The 19,148-nt window shown below is 40.6% G+C and overlaps 1 protein-coding gene across 4 annotated transcripts in view; it reads right to left on the reverse strand.

The window, feature by feature from the left end:
• Nucleotides 1-2,245: 2,245 nt before the first annotated feature.
• The window catches only part of atp1a2a (ATPase Na+/K+ transporting subunit alpha 2a), a 71,018-nt gene continuing 54,115 nt past the window's right edge, over nucleotides 2,246-19,148 (reverse strand). For 3 of the 4 annotated variants that reach the window (XM_061694292.1, XM_061694291.1, XM_061694290.1), the window contains 6 exons: nucleotides 14,160-14,283; nucleotides 9,013-9,158; nucleotides 8,730-8,860; nucleotides 6,023-6,124; nucleotides 5,816-5,907; nucleotides 2,246-2,430 (listed from right to left, as the gene is read on the reverse strand). In XM_061694292.1, coding sequence (XP_061550276.1) covers nucleotides 2,402-2,430; nucleotides 5,816-5,907; nucleotides 6,023-6,124; nucleotides 8,730-8,860; nucleotides 9,013-9,158; nucleotides 14,160-14,283 — 624 coding nt within the window. In that variant the 3' untranslated portion in view covers nucleotides 2,246-2,401. Of the gene's footprint in view, nucleotides 2,431-5,815; nucleotides 5,908-6,022; nucleotides 6,125-8,729; nucleotides 8,861-9,012; nucleotides 9,159-14,159; nucleotides 14,284-17,686; nucleotides 17,769-19,148 lie in introns of those variants that run through there. The other variant, XM_061694293.1, reaches the window with a different exon arrangement.

A 19,148-nucleotide genomic window follows, 5' to 3' on the forward strand; every position in this document is an offset into this window, starting at 1 on the left:
TGAGCGGAAGTGTCGTAAAATGTTGTGTACGCGACGTCATTCGTGTGCTCATTCTTTCCGAACAAATGATCAAAAGGGTTTCGGGCTTTTTTATTTTGTTACAGTACAAAACAAGAACATAATAATAATAATAATAATAATAATAATAATAATAGGCGACGCGGTGGACAACTGGTTAGAGCGTCAGCCTCACAGTTCTGAGGTCCGGGGTTCAATCCCGTTTGCATGTTCTCCCCGTGCCTGCGTGGGTTTTCTCCGGCCACTCTGGTTTCCTCCCTCATCCCAAAAACATGCATGGTAGGTTAATTGACAAATCTAAATTGCCCGTAGGTGTGAGTGCGGATGGTTGTTTGTTTGTATGTGCCCTGCAATTGGCTGGCAACTCAGTTCAGGGTGTACCCCGCCTCCTTTCCGATGATAGCTGGGATAGGCTCTGGCACGCCCGCGACCCTAGTGAGGAGAAGCAGCTCAGAAAATAGATTGATGGATGGATGGATGTTTTACATTTCACAGTGTTCATGTGTTTTACATTTCACAGTACAAAAAGTATAAAAATAAAAGAATAAAAATTATAATAACAAATATTAGAGGATATTGTATTTTAGAGTTTTTTTAAACCACTTATAACAAACAATAACAGTTTTAATTTTAAATATTATTGTACATGTTTTATTCAGATTGGCTGGCATCCAGTTCAGGGTGTACCCCGCCTCCTGCCCGATGATAGATGATTACAAAATAAAGCTTCATACAATTAAACATGTTTTAAAGAAATTTCCCCCCAAACTTTTTTCAAAGAAAAAAAAAATACAAAGTTTATTCCAACAGTAGAAATATTAATTTTCTCTTCAGTGTGGCCCTAAAAAAAGTGTTTTACACAGACTGCTTTCCTTCATTGTCCCTCTCCCACTTAAGTGAAAGGAAAGGAGGAAGAAAACATGGATTGGAAGCAAGGATATAAGGCGGAAGGATAATGGAACCAAGGAAGAATGGGAGAAAAGGAGGGATGGAGGGAGGGATGGCAGGTGGGAGGGAGCGATGTAGGAAGGATGGAAGGAAGAGTACAGGCGAGAAGGAAGGACAGAAGGAAGGAAGGGAGGAAGGCAGTGGAAGGAAGGAAAAATGAAAGGAGAAAAGAAGGATGAAGGAAGGCTGGACAGAAGGAAGGAAACAAGGATAGTATGAAAGGAAGGATAAGGAGGGATGGAGGAGAAAGAATGGAGGGATGGAGGAGGAAGAATGGAGGGAAGGATGGCTGGTATAGAGGATGGATGGAAGGAAGGAAGGAAGGAATGGAGGGAGAGGAATGGAGGAAAAGGGGTGGTATAAAAGAAAGAAATTAAGGAACTACAGAAATAAGTATGAATGATGAAGGAAGGAAGGAAGATATGATGGATGGTAAGAAAGGCAAGAAGGAAGGAGGGAAGGGAGGAAGGAAGGAAGGAAAAGGAGTGGCATAAAAGGAAGGAAGGAAGGAAGGAAGGAAGGAAGGAAGGAAGGAAGGAAAGAAAGAAAGACAGAAAGAAGGAAGGAAGGAAGGAAGGAATGAAAAGGGGTGGTATGAAAGGGAGGAATTAAGGAAAGGAGTAAAGAAGTATGAAGGAAGGAAGGAAGGAAGGAAGGAAGGAATGGAGGGAGAGGAATGGAGGAAAAGGGGTGGTATAAAAGAAAGAAATTAAGGAACTACAGAAATAAGTATGAATGATGAAGGAAGGAAGGAAGATATGATGGATGGTAAGAAAGGCAAGAAGGAAGGAGGGAAGGGAGGAAGGAAGGAAGGAAAAGGAGTGGCATAAAAGGAAGGAAGGAAGGAAGGAAGGAAAGAAAGAAAGACAGAAAGAAGGAAGGAAGGAAGGAAGGAAGGAATGAAAAGGGGTGGTATGAAAGGGAGGAATTAAGGAAAGGAGTAAAGAAGTATGAAGGAAGGAAGGAAGGAAGGAAGGAAGGAAGGAAGAAAGGAAGTAAGGAAGTAAGGAAGGAAGGAAGGAAGGAAGGAAGGAAGAAAGGAATGAAGGAAGGAAGGAAAGAAGGATGGAACAAATGTTGGAAGGGAAGATGGCTGGTAGGAAGGAAGGAAGGATTGAAGGACGGACTAAACATCCTAAATGCCTAATGTATGAATATTCATACTTAAAAAGAATGAGACAGGTTATTTTTTGTATAATGTTTTATTTGGTGACGAATCCCAAGCCAAACAGACCATGATACATTGATGCATCACAGTGTATCCAAGTGAATTCCCATTTTTTGTACAAACATATTCAAAAGCCTATTTTTCGCGGCGATTATTAGCATCTGATCATTTCAGACTAATCCTATTTGTCATCTGATCCATGCAAATATTGCTACAGACAGACAAACACGCGCACTCTTTGGCTTTGACGCTGATGTCTTGTGAATGTTAATAGTATGTCTCCTGCTCCACCCAGCCTGCAAGAAAAGAAACAGAGGAAGTGGCGGTGTGTCAAAACAAAAGCAAAAAAAAAAACAAAGCTTTCATATCCTCTGTTATTCACGGATGGCGCTTTTTGTTTCTGCAAATGAATCAACTTGTAACTCTCCAGAGGCGGCGATCAGCCGGCCGTGACACGCGCATTAACAGAGAAGATTAACTGTCACCATCAATTGCTATTGTGACCCCGCGCCGTCATCGGCTCCGCAAATTTTGATCCATTGTCGACCGTCTTTGTAACTCTTCATCGGGCACCGCTTAATTTCCTCTCTCGTTATTTTGCTCCTCGTGCTGTTGACAAGACTAATCTGTTTCCTGCGACTGGGCCCGATAAGTATGTAAACACGGCCAGCAGGCAAGCGTCGGTCAACTCATTGAAGGATTTTAGTATTGTTTTTTTTTTTTTTTATACCACAATAACAATTAGATCACATCAACGCAGGGTTTAGTTCTCTTTGTGGAGCTGAGATATTAAGAGTTTTGTGTCTTATGGCAAGTCATCAAACTAAAAAGAAAAAATGAGCCTAAAATGGGCGCTTCAAACCGAACCAAATTCTCTCAGAGAAGTTTGTATTGGAAGGACCCCTGAAAATGTCCAAAACCATCTTAAAATTCTACCATCTAGTAAAATCTTCTTTCATAATTATTTATCTTTCGTTGTAAAATTCTTATTTTTTAAAACTTTTACTTTTTTTTTTTTAAACTTACATACATGTTTGCACTGGAGAAGTATGGGTTGTGTCCGAAATCAATCACTAGCTACTAAATAGTGCACTATATAGTGGTTATGCCATTTTTGTAGTGCTGTCTGAATGCTTAGTGATCAAATTCACTGCCCTATATAGAGCATTCAAAATTTCTCATAGCAAAAAGTAGTGACCAACCAATGGTCACTCACCGAGACTTAATATACAATAATGCATTGTCTTCAGAGAAGAAGTCGAAGAATGGCAGGACTAGATGTGTCACAGAGGGAGTAAATCTTTTTACAGTACATTTTCACTAGGATGAAAACGCCCCTAAAGGTGGTGAGAACATAACCCAAAAACACCTGTTAGCTGGTTAACTACAGGAGTCTCTCGAGGTTAAACACATAATTCTAAAAAAAAAAAATTGAGCAAAAAGTTGTAATTTTAAGAGAGTAAAGTTGTAATACTAAAATTACAAAGTTGTCATTTTATGACAATAAACCGTTCTGTGAAGACAGGCAAAAACAGTTTTGATCTATTTTGCATTGAGTGCAGTTAACCATGACTCAAAAGGGCCTTGTAGATGATTATTTATGGTCTGAAAATTACTTGTCAGCAATGGCATCCGCCATCTCGTCCTTTTAGTCTTATTATTTTTGTAGTGCTGCAAATTGTATCATTTCCATTTTTTTCCCAGCATTTTCATTTTGTATTGATATTACCTCGACTATTGTCACTCGAGATTTATTATGAAGCCTATATTTTATTCATGAGGAGACCCTCAGCCAGCCTTACGCCAAGAACTAACATGCCTGAGTGCTGAATAATCCTCCCAGCATGCAATGCTGTGGCTGCTGCAGCATTTAAACTGACTTACTATTTGTATTGTGCTTTAGATTCCAGACAAAACAGCACTTGCCGTGTTAGATTGAGAATTCCAACTTGATTAAAAATGAAGTCCATGTTGCACCGATGTGGAGCGGAGTCACAGTTTCGTGTTCTGTACCGAACTTCATCGAACTTCGCCAATATGCTTGTCCACATGCAATAACGAAAACTAATTGTTTTCACTGTACCGTCACCCATCTGTCTAGTATATGAAATTCCAATTAAGTTGCAATCAGACAATAAAAGAATGCAAAAGTTTGTTTGTGAAGGACAACTGAGATGGCATCAATTATCCTAAAATGGCTGCTTCGAAACAAAAATAGCAGACTTTCTGCATCGTCTTGGCTTACTGAGTTTTTTTTGTGAGTTTAACACAACAGCCAGGCATACCAAATTAGATGTTACTTAGTGAAAAAAAAAATCGTAAGGGGGACTTGGGGGGTGTTTTATGGCGAGTCATCAAACTTTTCTGTCACACTCCACCCACACCTAATGATGAAAACTCACATTCTTTGCAATTTAGCATCATCCCTGTGTCTATAATGAGGTTCAAATTTATTGGCAGTCAGACAAAATCTTTAGGAGGATTTTGTCTTTAAAGGACCCTGGAAATGGCCAAAAAGGACCTTAAATGGCCTCTTCGAACTGAAATGGCAGTCCTGGTGTCTTCGTGCATGGCTCCTTGAGACTTTTTTGTGGGTCTACTTATGATAAACATTGCAATTAACTTTCATGTTCTTATGTGACACTGGTTTTTGAGTATCATAGTAGCAATCAGACAAAAACCTTAAGGACAACTTTGTTTTCAAAGGATGCCTGAAACTATCAATCAAGGCCCTAAAATTACCACTTCAAAATGGTAGGTAGACTTCCCGTGTCTTTTAGGGCATACGTTTTTGAGACTTTATTGTAGGTATTCACATGATAGACATTGCCATTAAAATATGTGTTCCTCTAAGACAAGTTCATTTTTGAGGGACCTCAAGGAATGACCAAAACTACACTAATTTGGCCGCTTCAAACCAAAATGGCAGAAGTCCTGTGTTTTTGGGGCATTGCTTCTTGAGAATTTTTTGTGGGTCTACTCATGATTGACACTGCTATTAAATTTCATGTTTTTATGTGAAACTGTTTTTGGAGTGTCAAAGTAGCAATCAAACAAAACCTCCTGGAAGTTTGTCATAGAAGGATGCCAACAAATGGCCAAAACGACTCTCAAATGGCTGCTTTAAACCAACATGTTTTTGGGCATGACTTCTTGAGACTTTTTTGTGGGTCTACTTATGATAAACATTGCTACGAAATTATTTGATCCTCCAAGACAAGTTTGTCTTTGAAGGACCCCTTGAAATTACCCTAAAAGTGCTGCTTCAAACAAAAATGACAGACTTTCTGTGTGGTTTTAAGCATGGATTTTTGAGACTTTTTTGAAGCTCTTCTCCTGACAGACATGCCTTCCAAATTTCACATTGTTATGTGAAGCTGGCTTTAGGGGCTGAAATAAATAATCAAAAACACAAATGAAGCAATTTCAAGAGGGCCTTCTGATAGCTTGCTAATATATCTTGCCACGGCAGTATGTTTATTTTCCGAGACGATTCTGATAAAAATCACAAGGGTGACCCAGGACCAGAGCCGCTGTGAAGTCGCTCTCGTGGGAAAATTGGCACTCGCGGCTCTCGACACACGAGTCCAAAGCAATTTACTCTTCCGCTGGTTTATGAACAAGACAAAGAGGTCAGGAAAGCGTTTAATCTCGCTCTCTCTCTCTAATAACCACGCTTACCTCCAGGGTTCCTCCGCAGAATTAATTTACGAATTTCATCGTAGACAAAGATCAGAAGACTGTACGGGAAGGCGCAGAACCACCAGCCGATCCTGGGGAAGAGGATAACGAGGAAGACTGCTTCATTTACAGTCATCAATGACAGAATGATGGCTGTCAAAGGTAAATTCCTGGTTGGTTGGATGGATATTTAAACTGGTAGCCTACTTGAGCGGGTACATGCGCAGGGCCACGTCCATTCCGGGGCAGTAGGAGAGGAACGCGGCCAGGGCCGTCTCAATGAATAGGCCGAAGATCAGGATTCTGTTCCTGTGGACAAGAAAAGACAACACAACGTCAATAAATGTATTCAAATCCAACAAGAGTGCAGATCGCTGTCAAGGCTTTAACTTTGGTCAAAATGTCGAAGTGGCTTTTGAATTTCTTAAAGCGACGTACCCCTGTACAACATCCTGACTGGGTTGTTGAACCTTAGAATTAGCCTAAAATGGCTGCTTCAAACCAAAATGGCTGACTTCCTGTTCAATTTCAGCCATGGATCCTTGAGACCCTTTGCAGTGTCTTGTTATGATAGGCATGCCCACCAAATTTCATGTTGACACGAGACACTGGGTTCAGGGGCTAATTTTGTTTCAAACTTTCCAGTGAACTCCATGTGAAATGACTGCTTCAAAACAAAATTACTGACTTCCTGTTGTATTTTAGGCATGGGTCTTTGAGACTATTTTGTGCATCCTGTTATGATCGACACGTCCACAAAAATTTGTGTCAATCAGTGAAACTGGTGTCGGGGCTAATTTTTCTACAACCCCAGTTCCAATGAAGTTGGGACGTTGTATTAAACATAAATTAAAACATAATACAATGATTTGCAAATCATGTTCAACCTATATTTAATTGAATACACTACAAAGACAAGCTATTTAATGTCCAAACTCATACATTTTATTGTTTTTAGCAAATAATCATTAATCTAAAATTTTATGGCTGCAACACGTTCCAAAAAAGCTGGGACAGGTGGCAAAAAAGACTAAGAAAGTTGAGGAATGGTCATCAAACACTTGGAACATCCCACAGGTGAACAGGCTAATTGGGAACAGGTGGGTGCCATGATTGGGTATAAAAGGAGCTTCCCTGAATTGCTCAGTCATTCACAAGCAAAGATAGGACGAGGTTAACCTCTTTGTGAAGAAGTGTGTGAGAAAATAGTCGAACAGTTTAAGGTTGAGGTTGTTCCTCAATGTATAATAGCAAGGAATTTGGGGATTTCATCATCTACGGTGGCGGCACGGTGGCCGATTGGTTAGAGCGTCAGCCTCACAGTTCTGAGGACCCTGGTTCAATCCCCGGCCCCACCTGTGTGGAGTTTGCATGTTCTCCCCATGCCTGCGTGGGGAGAACATGCGTTTCCTCCCACATCCCAAAAACATGCATTAATTGGAGACTCTAAATTGCCCGTAGGTGTGACTGTGAGTGCGAATGGTTGTTTGTTTGTATGTGCCCTGCGATTGGGTGGCAACCAGTTCAAGGTGTACCCCGCCTCCTGCCCGATGATAGCTGGGATAGGCTCCAGCACGCCCGCGACCCTAGTGAGGAGAAGCGGCTCAGAAAATGGATGGATGGATTGCAGTGCCTCAGGCGGCACTGCAACAAACACAGACATCAATGTGTAAAGGACATCACCACATGAGCTCAGGAACACTTCAGAAAACCAATGAGGAAAAGAACCATCCGGACCGTTATGGACGCAAAGTTCAAAAGGCAGCATCTGTGATGGTATGGGGCTGTGTTAGTGCCAATGGCATGGGTAACTTACACATCCGTGAAGGCACCATGAATGCTAAAAGGAATATACAGGTTTTGGAGAAACATATGCTGCCATCCAAGCAAGTTCTTTTTCATGGACGCCCCTGCTTATTTCAGCAAGACAATGCCAAACCACATTCTGCACGTGTTACAACAGCATGGCTTCGTAGTAAAAGAGTGCGGGTACTAGACTGGCCTGCCTGCAGTCCAGACCTGTCTCCCTTTGAAAATGTGTGGCGCATTATGAAGCGTAAAAAATACGACAACGGAGACCCCAGACTGTTGAACAGCTGAAGCTGTACATCAAGCAAGAATGGGAAAGAATTCCAGTTACAAAGCTTCAACAATTAGTGTCCTCAGTTCCCAAACCTTTATTGAATGTTGTTAAAAGAAAAGGTGATGTAACACAGTGGTAAACATGACCCTGTCCCAGCTTTTTTGGAACGTGTTGCAGCCATAAAATTCTATGTTCATGATTATTTGCTAAAAACAATAAAGTTTATCAGTTTGAACATTAAATATCTTGTCTTTGTAGTGTATTCAATTAAGTATAGGTTGAACATGATTTGCAAATCATTGTATTTTGTTTTTATTTATGTTTAACACAAACGTCCCAACTTCATTGGAATTGGGGTTGTAACCTCCAGTGGGGTGCCACTGAGTGAGAAATAACGGCTTCCAACCTAAATGGTCGTCATCTTGTTCACTTATAGACATGAGTGCTTGAGACTTTTTTTGTGTCGACATCTCCACCCAATTTCATGTTTATTAGTGAGACTGATGTCAGGGCTTCCAAACAAAATAGCCGACTTCCTGTTCAATTCCAGGCAAAGGTCGTGTATCTTGTTATGATAGAGACCATATTGCGTGTGATTTGTGAAACTGGTGTCTGAGGCAATTGTTTTTCTAACTTTCCAGGGAGTACGACTGAGTGCGAAATGACTGCTTTAAACCAAAATGGCCAACTTGTGTTGAAAACTGGCTATGGTTACCTGAGACTTTTTAAAACGTCCTGTTATGACAGACATGTCCACCTAATTACGCGTCGATCGGTGGAAGTATCATTTGAAACTAAATTAACAGACTTTAGTATGACTTTTGAGCTCACTTCATGCCCTGCTGGAATAGCGAGTTCCTCCTGGTCTTGCAGATGATAAGGTCGGCCCACTGCACCACCACGATGCTGGTGAAGAAAGACGTGTGGCACGTGAACTCCACGATCTTCCTTTGCTCGTATGTCTGCAGGGGGGCAGAGAGTGTCGTGAACGCAGTTGTATATACTGTATATACTTTGTGCGCGTGTACATGGGTGCATGCGTGTGTGTGGGTGTTGCTTGTGTGTGTGCGTGTGTGTGTGTGTGTGTGTGTGTGTGTGTGTGAGGGGTCCTCACCCACTGCTGCCCGTAAAAGTCCACTATGTCGTTGACCATGCGGTCGTCCCAGTTGATTCGGATCCCAAGCAGTGTGCTTGGCAGGAAGCCGTTCTCGGCTAAGATGACAAAGTAGGTGAAAAAGCCGCCTAGAGCCTGGATCATACCTGCCGACACGTAAACAGACATCATCGTTGTTGTTTTTGGAGTATTAATTTATCATGATTTGATTTTATCCATCCATCCATCGATTTTCTTAACCGCTTATCCACATTAGGGTCGTGGGCGTGCTGGAGCCTATCCCAGCTATCTTCGGGCAGGAGGCGGGGTACACACTGAACTTGTCTCCAGCCAATCACAGGGCATAGAAACAACCAACCATTCACACTTACATTCACACCTACGGACAAGTTAGAGTCTTCAATTAACCTACCATGCATGTTTTTGGGATGTGGGAGGAAACCGGAGAAAACCCACACAGGCACGGGGAGAACATGCAAACTCCACACTGGCGGGGCCGGGATTTGAACCCTGGTCCTCAGAACTGTGAAGCAGTGAAGTCGTCCACTATTCTGCCGATTTTAATTTATTTCACTTTAATAATAAAGTATTTTATTATATTACTTAAATACAAAAAATAAGTATATAATATATATATACTATACATTCATCCATCCATTTACTGCCGCTTATCCACGATCAGGTCACGGGGGCAGCAGCTGAAGCAGGGAAGCCTCGACTTCCCTCTCCCAAGCCACTTCGTCCAGTTCTTCTGGGGGGATCCCGAGGCATGGTCTCTCCAGCGTGTCCCGGGTCGTCCCCGGGGCATTCTCCTGGTGGGACCTGCCCGGAACACACCAGGGAGGCGTCTGGTGGGCGTCCGTACCAGATGCCCGAGGCACCTCATCTGGTTCGTCTCTAGCAGCGGTTTGACTCTGAGCCCCTCCCGGATGACCGAGATTCTCACCCTATCTCTAAGGGAGAGCCCCGACACCCTGCAGAGGGAAATATTTCGGCCGCTTGTGTCCGTGATCTTGTTCTTTTGGTCACAACCCACGGCTCGTAGGAATGGGGGTAGGAATGTAGATCGACTGGTAAATTAAGAGCTTTACCTTTCAGCTCAGCTCCTCTTTTTAACACGACAGACCGATACAGAGTCCGCATTACTGCAGCTACTGCACCGATCCGCCTGTTGATCTCCCGCTGCATTCTTCCCTCACACGTGAACAAGACCCCAAGATACTTGAACTCCTCCACTTGGGACACGATCTCTTCCCCGACCTGAAGACGGTACTCCATCCTTTTCCAAATGAAGACCATCGTCTCAGATGTGGAGGTGCTGATTTTCACCCCAGCCGCTGCACACTTGGCTGTGAACTGCTCCAGTGAGAGCTGCAGATCACGGCTTGATGCAGCCATCAAAACCACATCATCTGCAAAAAGCCGGGACATCGTCGCCAAACCAGACCTCCTCAACGCCTCGGCGGCATCTAGAAACTCCGTCCATGAAGATAATAAACAGTATCGGTGACAAAGGGCAGCCTTGGCGGAGGCCAACCCTCACTGGAAACGTATTCGACTTACTGCCGGCAATGCGGACCAAACTCTGACACCAGAGGGGGTCCAGTACTCCATACTCCTGGAGCACCCTCCACAGGACTCCCCGAGGGACACAAAGCACATGGGCAAACTCCCATGCACCCTGGAGGACCCTGCCGAGGGTGTAGAGCTGGTCTGATGTTCCCCTTCTTAAAAAAGGGGACCATAACCCTGGCCTGCCAATCCACAGGCACTGTCCCCGATGCCCATGCGATGTTGCACAGGCGTGTCAACCAGGACAGCCGTATAACATGCAGAGCCTTCAGGAACACCCCTCCAGGGCCTTGTCAACGAGGAGCTTTTTGACCACCTCGTTGACTTCAACCTCAGAGATAGAGATAATTAATCATGATTTTATTTGCGTTTAATAAAAAAGTAGTTTTTTTATTGTATTACTTAAATACAAAAATGTAGTATATAATGTATATATACTGTCCATACGTAAAAATGTTTTATCTAGATATTTGTTTTGATTTTAAAAATAAAAAAGTATTTTGCTGTTTGTTTTTTATTTATCTATATGAGATTATATATTTTTTATAGAAAACATTTTAAATTTTTTAAAACTAAAATGAAACAATTAGAAATATTAACAATATACTGTATACAAATGCATAATCAAAACATTCCAATAATCAAAAATGCTAAAATTATACAAAATTAAACAGATTTATAATTTGAAATGTGCAATTTACTTTTTCTTTTTACAAAAATCTTTGCATACTGGATATCATTTTTATTTTTTCAGTTTAAAAAAGAAATCGTCCAAAAATATTTAGTTGTATATTTGTACAATTATAAGAATTGTACAACAGTTTCATAAGTGTACAATTATTCAATCATCAATGATGATTATTATTATTATCCATCCATCCAACCATCCAATTTCCGTACCACTTATTCTCACTAGGGTCGCGAGTGTGCTGGAGCCTTTCCCAGCTATCTTTGGGCTAGAGGCGGGGTACACCCTGAACTGGTTGCCAGCCTTTGAACTCAGGTCCTCAGAACTGTTGAGGCAGATGTGCTAACAAGTCGTCCACCATGCCGTCTATTATTATTATTATTATGTATTTGTATGTATATGTATGTAACAATATGTTTATGGCGTAGTTTGCAGTGGCGTACAACTGTTTCTATTAATTTGACCCTTGTAGGCAGTAAAAGCATAACAACTCTGAGGCAATGCAGTTGTAGACCAAAGTCATAAAATATCCAAACTGAGCATTATTGTCAATGTAAAAGGAGATTTTAGCGTTGGATTGTTCAGGTATACCAAATGAACTGAGCGGATCCTCCGCTTGTCAGCCAAATCAAAGTGTGCAATGATGCATTTTCATTTGGTAGACACGCTTAACCAAAATGATTTGAGGGGGAAACCGCCGGCGCTGGAGTGGGCGCCAGCATCAGCCAGTGAGCGAGGGACCGCTAAACAGAAATTATGCTCATTAAAAAAAAAAAAAAAGAGCGATAGAAAGAGAGAGAGAGATTCCAGCGGCATCGCTCTGATGAAAAGCGGGGGAATAATTTAAATGAACAGAATGTAATCAACTGATTCCACTTAACCCATTTAGAATCCTCACAAAATGTCGAAAATGGAACTTCATTTGTCAGCAGAGTGACTCGACAGTATACGTAGAGTATTTCCTGAACCATATATAGAACGCTGCTGCCTATTCTTGCTACCTTTTTCATATTTGCATCAGACAATGCAGTGCCGTATACTCTTGCTGGTTTTATTTAAATTTTAATTTAATTTAAATGTATGGTATTTATTGATTCAGTTATACTTGCCACATACAATGCTGCTGACTTTTCTTGCTGCGTTTTGTTCACCTCTAGTACAATATTCATTTACAACTGCAGAGTGTAGTTATTGATCAATATTGTTGAACCATACAATGCTGCTGACTATTCTTGCGGCCTTTTTGCTCACATTATCATCAGCATAGATTGTATAATATAGTTTTGCTGGTTTTGTTCACAACTGCTTATACAGTATGAATAGTATCTATTGAGCCATACATTTTTGTTTCATGCAATGCTGCTGACTATTCTTGCTGCCTTTTTGTTCATGTTCAAATTTTGTAGTACACTCTTACTGGTTTCATTGACAACTACAGTGGAAGGAAAAAGTATGTGAACTCTTTGGAATTTTTCTTAGATTTTTGCATAAACTGGTCATAAAATGTATTTTGATCTTCATCTAAATCACAAGACCAAACAAACAGAGTCTGCTTTAACTAATACCAACTAATGCCTTTCTTCTTACATCTTCAGATGCACAGTATTAGAGTATATTTTTGCTGGTTTATTCACAAATGCATAGTATTCATTGATCCACATAAAGTCATTACATAGAATGCTGCCGACTATTCTTTTTTCCCCAAGGCTTTTTTTAAATTCTCTCCTATTTGGGAATCCATCACCGATCATTGTAATAAATTATCACAGGCGATCTTAGGACGGCCGGAGGCATCCATGGAGGGGAAAGGGAGGCTGCAACTGGGGTACACATGACCAAGATTAAGTGGGATACAGTCGCATTCACTACACTCAATTTGCTGTAAATGTCAAACGAGAAGATCAATTTCCTCATGTTTGATCGTTGAGTATTTTATTGATGGTGTGGCATTGATCCAGCGTCACTTTGACATAGGGTGACTGAGTTTTTTTCATGTTTCACAGGGCTTCACTTTCTCCATATTTTGTTATGTTACAGCTTCACTCCAAAATTGATTGATTTATTTTTTTACTCAAAATTGTACACGCAACACCCAAAAAGGAAATTAATGGGGATTAATAAGAATTTAGCCATTCTGATTCGATTAGCGATACGGATCCAATTAAATATTGACTAACATATCGATTCTCATTGGGAGAATGAAATAATACTAATGAGTTTAATATTTCAACTTTAGACAGTGGAATCAAAATACTCGGAACCAGTTCTCAAAAAGGGCCACTTTACGATCCCAATATTTTTAGTTGTTTTCCCCAAATGTATTACAAATAAAAGACAAAGAAATCCAAAATATTGACAACCTTGGCTGAATACTTGCCATAATGTATAATGTTTAGTAATATGCTTGTCACCTGGTAGAATTTTGTCTCTGACTTTTTGTGAACAAAAAAACGCTTTATTGTGGATCTTGTGTGACTCTTGTCGTGAATTAGAGTTGAAACTGTTTGGAGCGAAGCTTCTTTCAGCTAGCTGCCAGCTTATTAACCAGTTAGCTTCCATATGCTTGGCACATTTTGTGAACAAAAAAGCTTTTATGTAGGTCTTCTGTGACAGAGTGTTGTGAATTAAGAGTATAATTGTTTAGCGTAAATATGTAGATTTTTACGTTAGCATCTTGTACTGGCTGCTAGTTTCCCGACTGCTTCGTTGCCAGCATTGGATGTTTTAACATTGTATTGGAGTGGTTGATTTAGCTTTATGCTCCTGCATACATTTTATTAGACCTCATCGATCACAATAGAAAATTTCAAACCTAATCAAAGCACTGCTGAAATTACTGAGTTTATGTTATGATGGTGATTGATTGACAGCTGCCATTCATATGCACCTATCTGCCCGTAGGCCATGCTGATTAATCGCTCGTTGACCAGCTTGTCCGTTTTTGGGTTCCTTGGCTGGCGCTTCATGATGTCGCTCTCTGCCATCTCATAGGCCAATGAGATGGCAGGAACCTGAAAGGGAGGAAACAGGGAGAGGAGTTATCCATCTTTTAAACAGAGGTGGACAGCATTATTATTATTTTTATTATTATTATTATAATCCATCCATCCATCCATTTTCTGAGCCACTTCTCCTCACTAGGGTCGCGCGCGTGCTGGAGCCTATCCCAGCTATCATCAGGAGGCAGGGGTACACCCTGGTTGCCAGCCAATCGCAGGGCATTATTATTATTATTATTATTATTATTATTATTAATGCGCTGTCCATTTTTTAAAAAAACAGATATGGTCCTTGAGCACAAAAGCTTGCCCACCCCTGCTCTTCAAGCATCTTGCAGATTAAATAAGAAGGATTTTCAACTCGACTGGTGAGTCAATGAAGGAAGCGTCAGCTCCTTCAACATGGAGAAGAAGAAAATATCACATCATTACAAGAAGAGCATGCTTGCCGAGTCAGGTGAGATGCTAATTAATGCTAAACTGCTTAATAAGCAACAGAACTGACCAGGATGTTACTATATCGCACACAAGACAGTGTTATGATTTCATGTTAATTAACGTGCAAGAACAATTTAACCCGAAAATCTATCAAGACACACATTCAACGAACTAGGGTAACATAAACGCAGTTAAACGATAATGATCAACGTCCTTATTACAGACAAAAAGGTCAGCATTGCATGGCACAATGCATCCTGGGTAGCGAAGAGTGGCTAATCTATTGGTCGATCTCATTTTTCTGTCTCTTATAAACCTGTCCTGTTGGGCTGCTAGGTCAAGCAGAATGGCAAATCTGTACCCTTTGTATGCCAGAACAGTTTTCTGTGCAACAGTGGGGTTTTTTATATTGTGTGTGTGGTTCTTTGGACTGATGGATAGTTGATGAAAATTTAAGTTGGACAGATCGAGGTTTAAAAGGGGAGTGACAGAAAAGAAAAAGGAGAGGACACAGATAAATATAAACAAGAAATGACAGGACACTCTGTAAGAAAAGTAAACAAAACCAAGCATTATATGCATACGACAATGCCACGTTGGAGTCGAGTTTTGTATGGGACAGTAGTGTTCTCTGTGAGGGAGGAACAGGAAAATGAAGGATACGACAGGACAGCCGGAGTGTGGTGGGAGTGGCTATGTAAATTCTAAACATCTGTAGAAACAGAGTGCAAGTGAGGTGACATCCCAAGAGGTTTGCAATGCCATAAGCGTTGCTTATAGCAATTATGGAGTGACCCCACACCAAGCAACCGAGTCCGCTGGGTGTGTGTCTGCGGACAAGTGAATTGACACAGTCCCGCATGCACAATAAACGTCTACACTAAGGAATCCAGGGCGGTCCCACAGCCCAACCGACGTGCCCCAAAACTGGCCACCCAGAGGAGAACGCAGAGACTGGCGCCACCCCGACCTCCATGTCAGAAAATGTTTACGTTTGATAGATTTTTTTTCCTTGTTTGAGTGCAGGACACTACACTCCATAAGATAACTGGCAAGAATACAAGAATTTCGTTAGTCTGCCTCTGAGACAATGGTGGAATAGAGTCAAAATGTCAAATATCACTCCTCTTATTCTGAAAGAAACAGAATGCATGGTTTTATATTGTAATGGCAGAGAGATTACAGATAATGTTTGGGAGATTTTTTTTTTCCAATAAATGACAAATAGCTCAAATAATTAACTTAGCATTTAAAAAAACGAGAACAGTCCAATCAGTTTTGTTGTTATTCTTTGACATATCCAAGACTCTAATCACGCCATCCCGCTATTTATTATATGCAAAATTGTGAGTTTTTGGTAATAGAGTGGTACATATTTGGAGTCCATCATTCACCTATTCGTAGCCTTTCCATCCCACGTAATTCAGGGAAATATTTTACACTTTAAAGCAAGATGTTTGAATTACTAAAGTCGAAAACCAACCAAATTTCCAAACCAATTTCAAGTCATGTTACCGTTTCAACCGACATCACGCGAAACATACATACATCGCCTTTTCTATGAAACTTACTAAATACTTTAAACCGTCATGTTCAAATTGATGAAGTCAAAATTCCAGCAAAATCTTTTGGGGAAATAAGAATTTTAAAACACAGAAAAACTCAACATTTCAACCACCATCAACAATACATACAATCACCTCCAAAAGTTATGGAATGGCATGATTAAAACCTTTGTTTTTGTTGTATACTGAAGACATTTGGGTTTCAGACCAAAGGATGAATATGAGACAAAAGCTCAGAATTCCAGCTTTTATTTCATGGTATTTACATCTTTTTTTCTTTTTCTTTGGCTTTTTGCATATTTTTCTGTGAAATTCACTTGTCACTTTTTAACTGAGACGTTGGAACCGCAAAAGTGAGAATTCCTCAAACAATTTTGGGAAGAAAATACACCTTCGGTGTCCGGCAAAATATCAGCATTTCATCAGCAGTCACATAAGACAAACTCAAATGATTTACTCTGTCTGCTTTTGCTTATTCTCTGGCATTTCGCATATATTTTTAGCAAAACTTACTTGGTACCTTTTAGCCGTCATGTTGGGACCGCTAAAGTCCAGATTCTACCAATATTTTTGGGGAAACAATTCCTTTGAATTAACACAGTTTGCCAGTGTGTCAACTACCAATACCTGGGACAAATATCAACTCTGTTTTGACATTTCTTTGGCCTTTCGTATCGTTTAACCAGAATGTTGGAACCGCAAAAGTCGGAATTCAACCAATAGTTCCCAGGCAAAGAAGGGTTTGAAGTAACGTCAGATTTCTGCATTGATTGATTTTGTTTCTGTTTTTGGTTATTCTTTGGCTTTTTGCATCTTTTTTCTGCAAAACTTATTTGACACTTTTGAACTGATATGTTTTGCTAAATTGGAAATCGAAACGAGCATCACATAAGACGAACACCAAAGGAACTAGTCGCTGTTTTTCTTTTTTTTCTTTTTGGTTTTTGTTTGACATTTTTGTATTGACATACTGAAAACAGAATAAGGCTAACACTGGACAGCCCCCCACCAGCCCCCCACCTCTGGAACACTCTCTCAACAAAAACCTGCTGTTTCAAATTATTCCCAGAGTTTTCAATAAACTCCTGAAGCACCGTCTCTTCACCAAAGCTTACATTTAATATGAATACAGACACACACTCACTCATATATATATTTTAATTACCTCCATGAGCAACTGTTAAGTGTCCTTGGGTCCCTATATAAAGTAAATCTAAGCTATCACAGTGTTTATTATTATTATTTGATGACATTATGTCACGTAAAAAAACTCATGCTGATTGGCTTCCATTTCTCTTTCTCAGTTGGGTTCTCCTGCTCTCAAAGTGAAGGGATGGCAGTTCAACCCTCTGCATTTCCTTGTCCGATAAGATACCAAATATAAGTTACCAAATATAACTTGCTCGGCTTACTTCTTGTAATTCGTGGAATATCTTTAGCGCCTGCAACTCTTCAAAGCCGACGTCCAGCTGTTTTGCAACGCCAGCGCTTCTCACCAACACGCTGACGTGTTACTTTGAAGGCAAGGTGTTATTTTTTTATTTTCTTGTTTTCTTTTTAATGCAAAACACAATTTAGCTGCTTCTCAAACTTCACTCCTATCATGACGCGACTTTGATCTCAGGACAGCCAAACAAATATTAATCAACAAGAACAAAATGTCCTGCTGTGAGAAACAACAAGTTCACCTTTGACAAGCTACCATTTGATTATATGACAGCTGAGTTACTTTCATAATGTAATTATGCTCGTTACTGGCATTTCAAAGTACTGAGTTACGATGCAATTATATTATCTCTGAATTGTAATTAGTTACTTTTTATAAAAAAAAAAAAAAAAAAAACTGGGTAATTAGTAGGCCTGTCACAATAATTACTTATTGTCATTCGATATTTAAAATGAACACGATAGTTTTTCCGGACTTGATAAACGGTCTTTGCTTTGGTGAACTGGCGTGCGGATCACACAGTGAGTCAACAGAGATGGACGGCTGTTTCATTAGCCGATAGTGGGCTCATGGAACGCCGGCGGACCGATACACTCTTGCCGGTGTTGGCTCTGTCCAATACCCCACAGCTTTGCTCCATGTGCAGCATGTAGATTCACACAACAGAGACACCAAAGGGGAAGTTAACTGTTTGTTGTGTTCGCTAGCCAGGCTGCGAGCTAATGAGCTAGCCTGCGGGCTAACGAGCTACCGAGTGAAGGAGCTAAACACCTCACTCCACCACACCGAAGTCGTTTAAAATATCAGTGCCTCTCCGAGTGTTTGTGTGTGTTAGTCCCCAGTTAACACAAACGAGAACGTTAACTGTTTACTAAGCATAACCTCAGTGGCACACGTTATTCAGCCAGTAGTTGACAACAGCGAACGTCAATGTACAACCCCAATTCCAATGAAGTTGGGACGTTGTGTTAAACATAAATAAAAACAGAATACAATGATTTGCAAATCATGTTTGACCTATATTTAATTGAATACACTACAAAGACAATAGATTTAATGTTCAAACTGATAATTTATTGTTTTTAGCAAATAATCATTAACTTAGAATTTTATGGCTGCAACGCGTTCCAAAAAAGCTGGGACAGGCTCACGTTTACCACTGTGCTACATCACCTTTTCTTTTAACAACATTCAATAAACGTTTGGGAACTGAGGACACTGAGGACACTAATTGAACTGAGGACACTGAGGACACTAATTGTTGAAGCTTTGTAGGTGGAATTATTTCCCATTCTTGCTTGATGTACAGCTTCAGCTGTTCAACAGTCCGGGGTGTCCATTGTCGTATTTCACGATTTCACGATATTTCATAATGCGCCACACATTTTCAATGGGAGACAGGTCTAGACTGCAGGCAGGCCAGTCTA

Source organism: Phycodurus eques, chromosome 13 (assembly GCF_024500275.1).
Source record: "Phycodurus eques isolate BA_2022a chromosome 13, UOR_Pequ_1.1, whole genome shotgun sequence".
Lineage (NCBI taxonomy): Eukaryota > Metazoa > Chordata > Actinopteri > Syngnathiformes > Syngnathidae > Phycodurus > Phycodurus eques.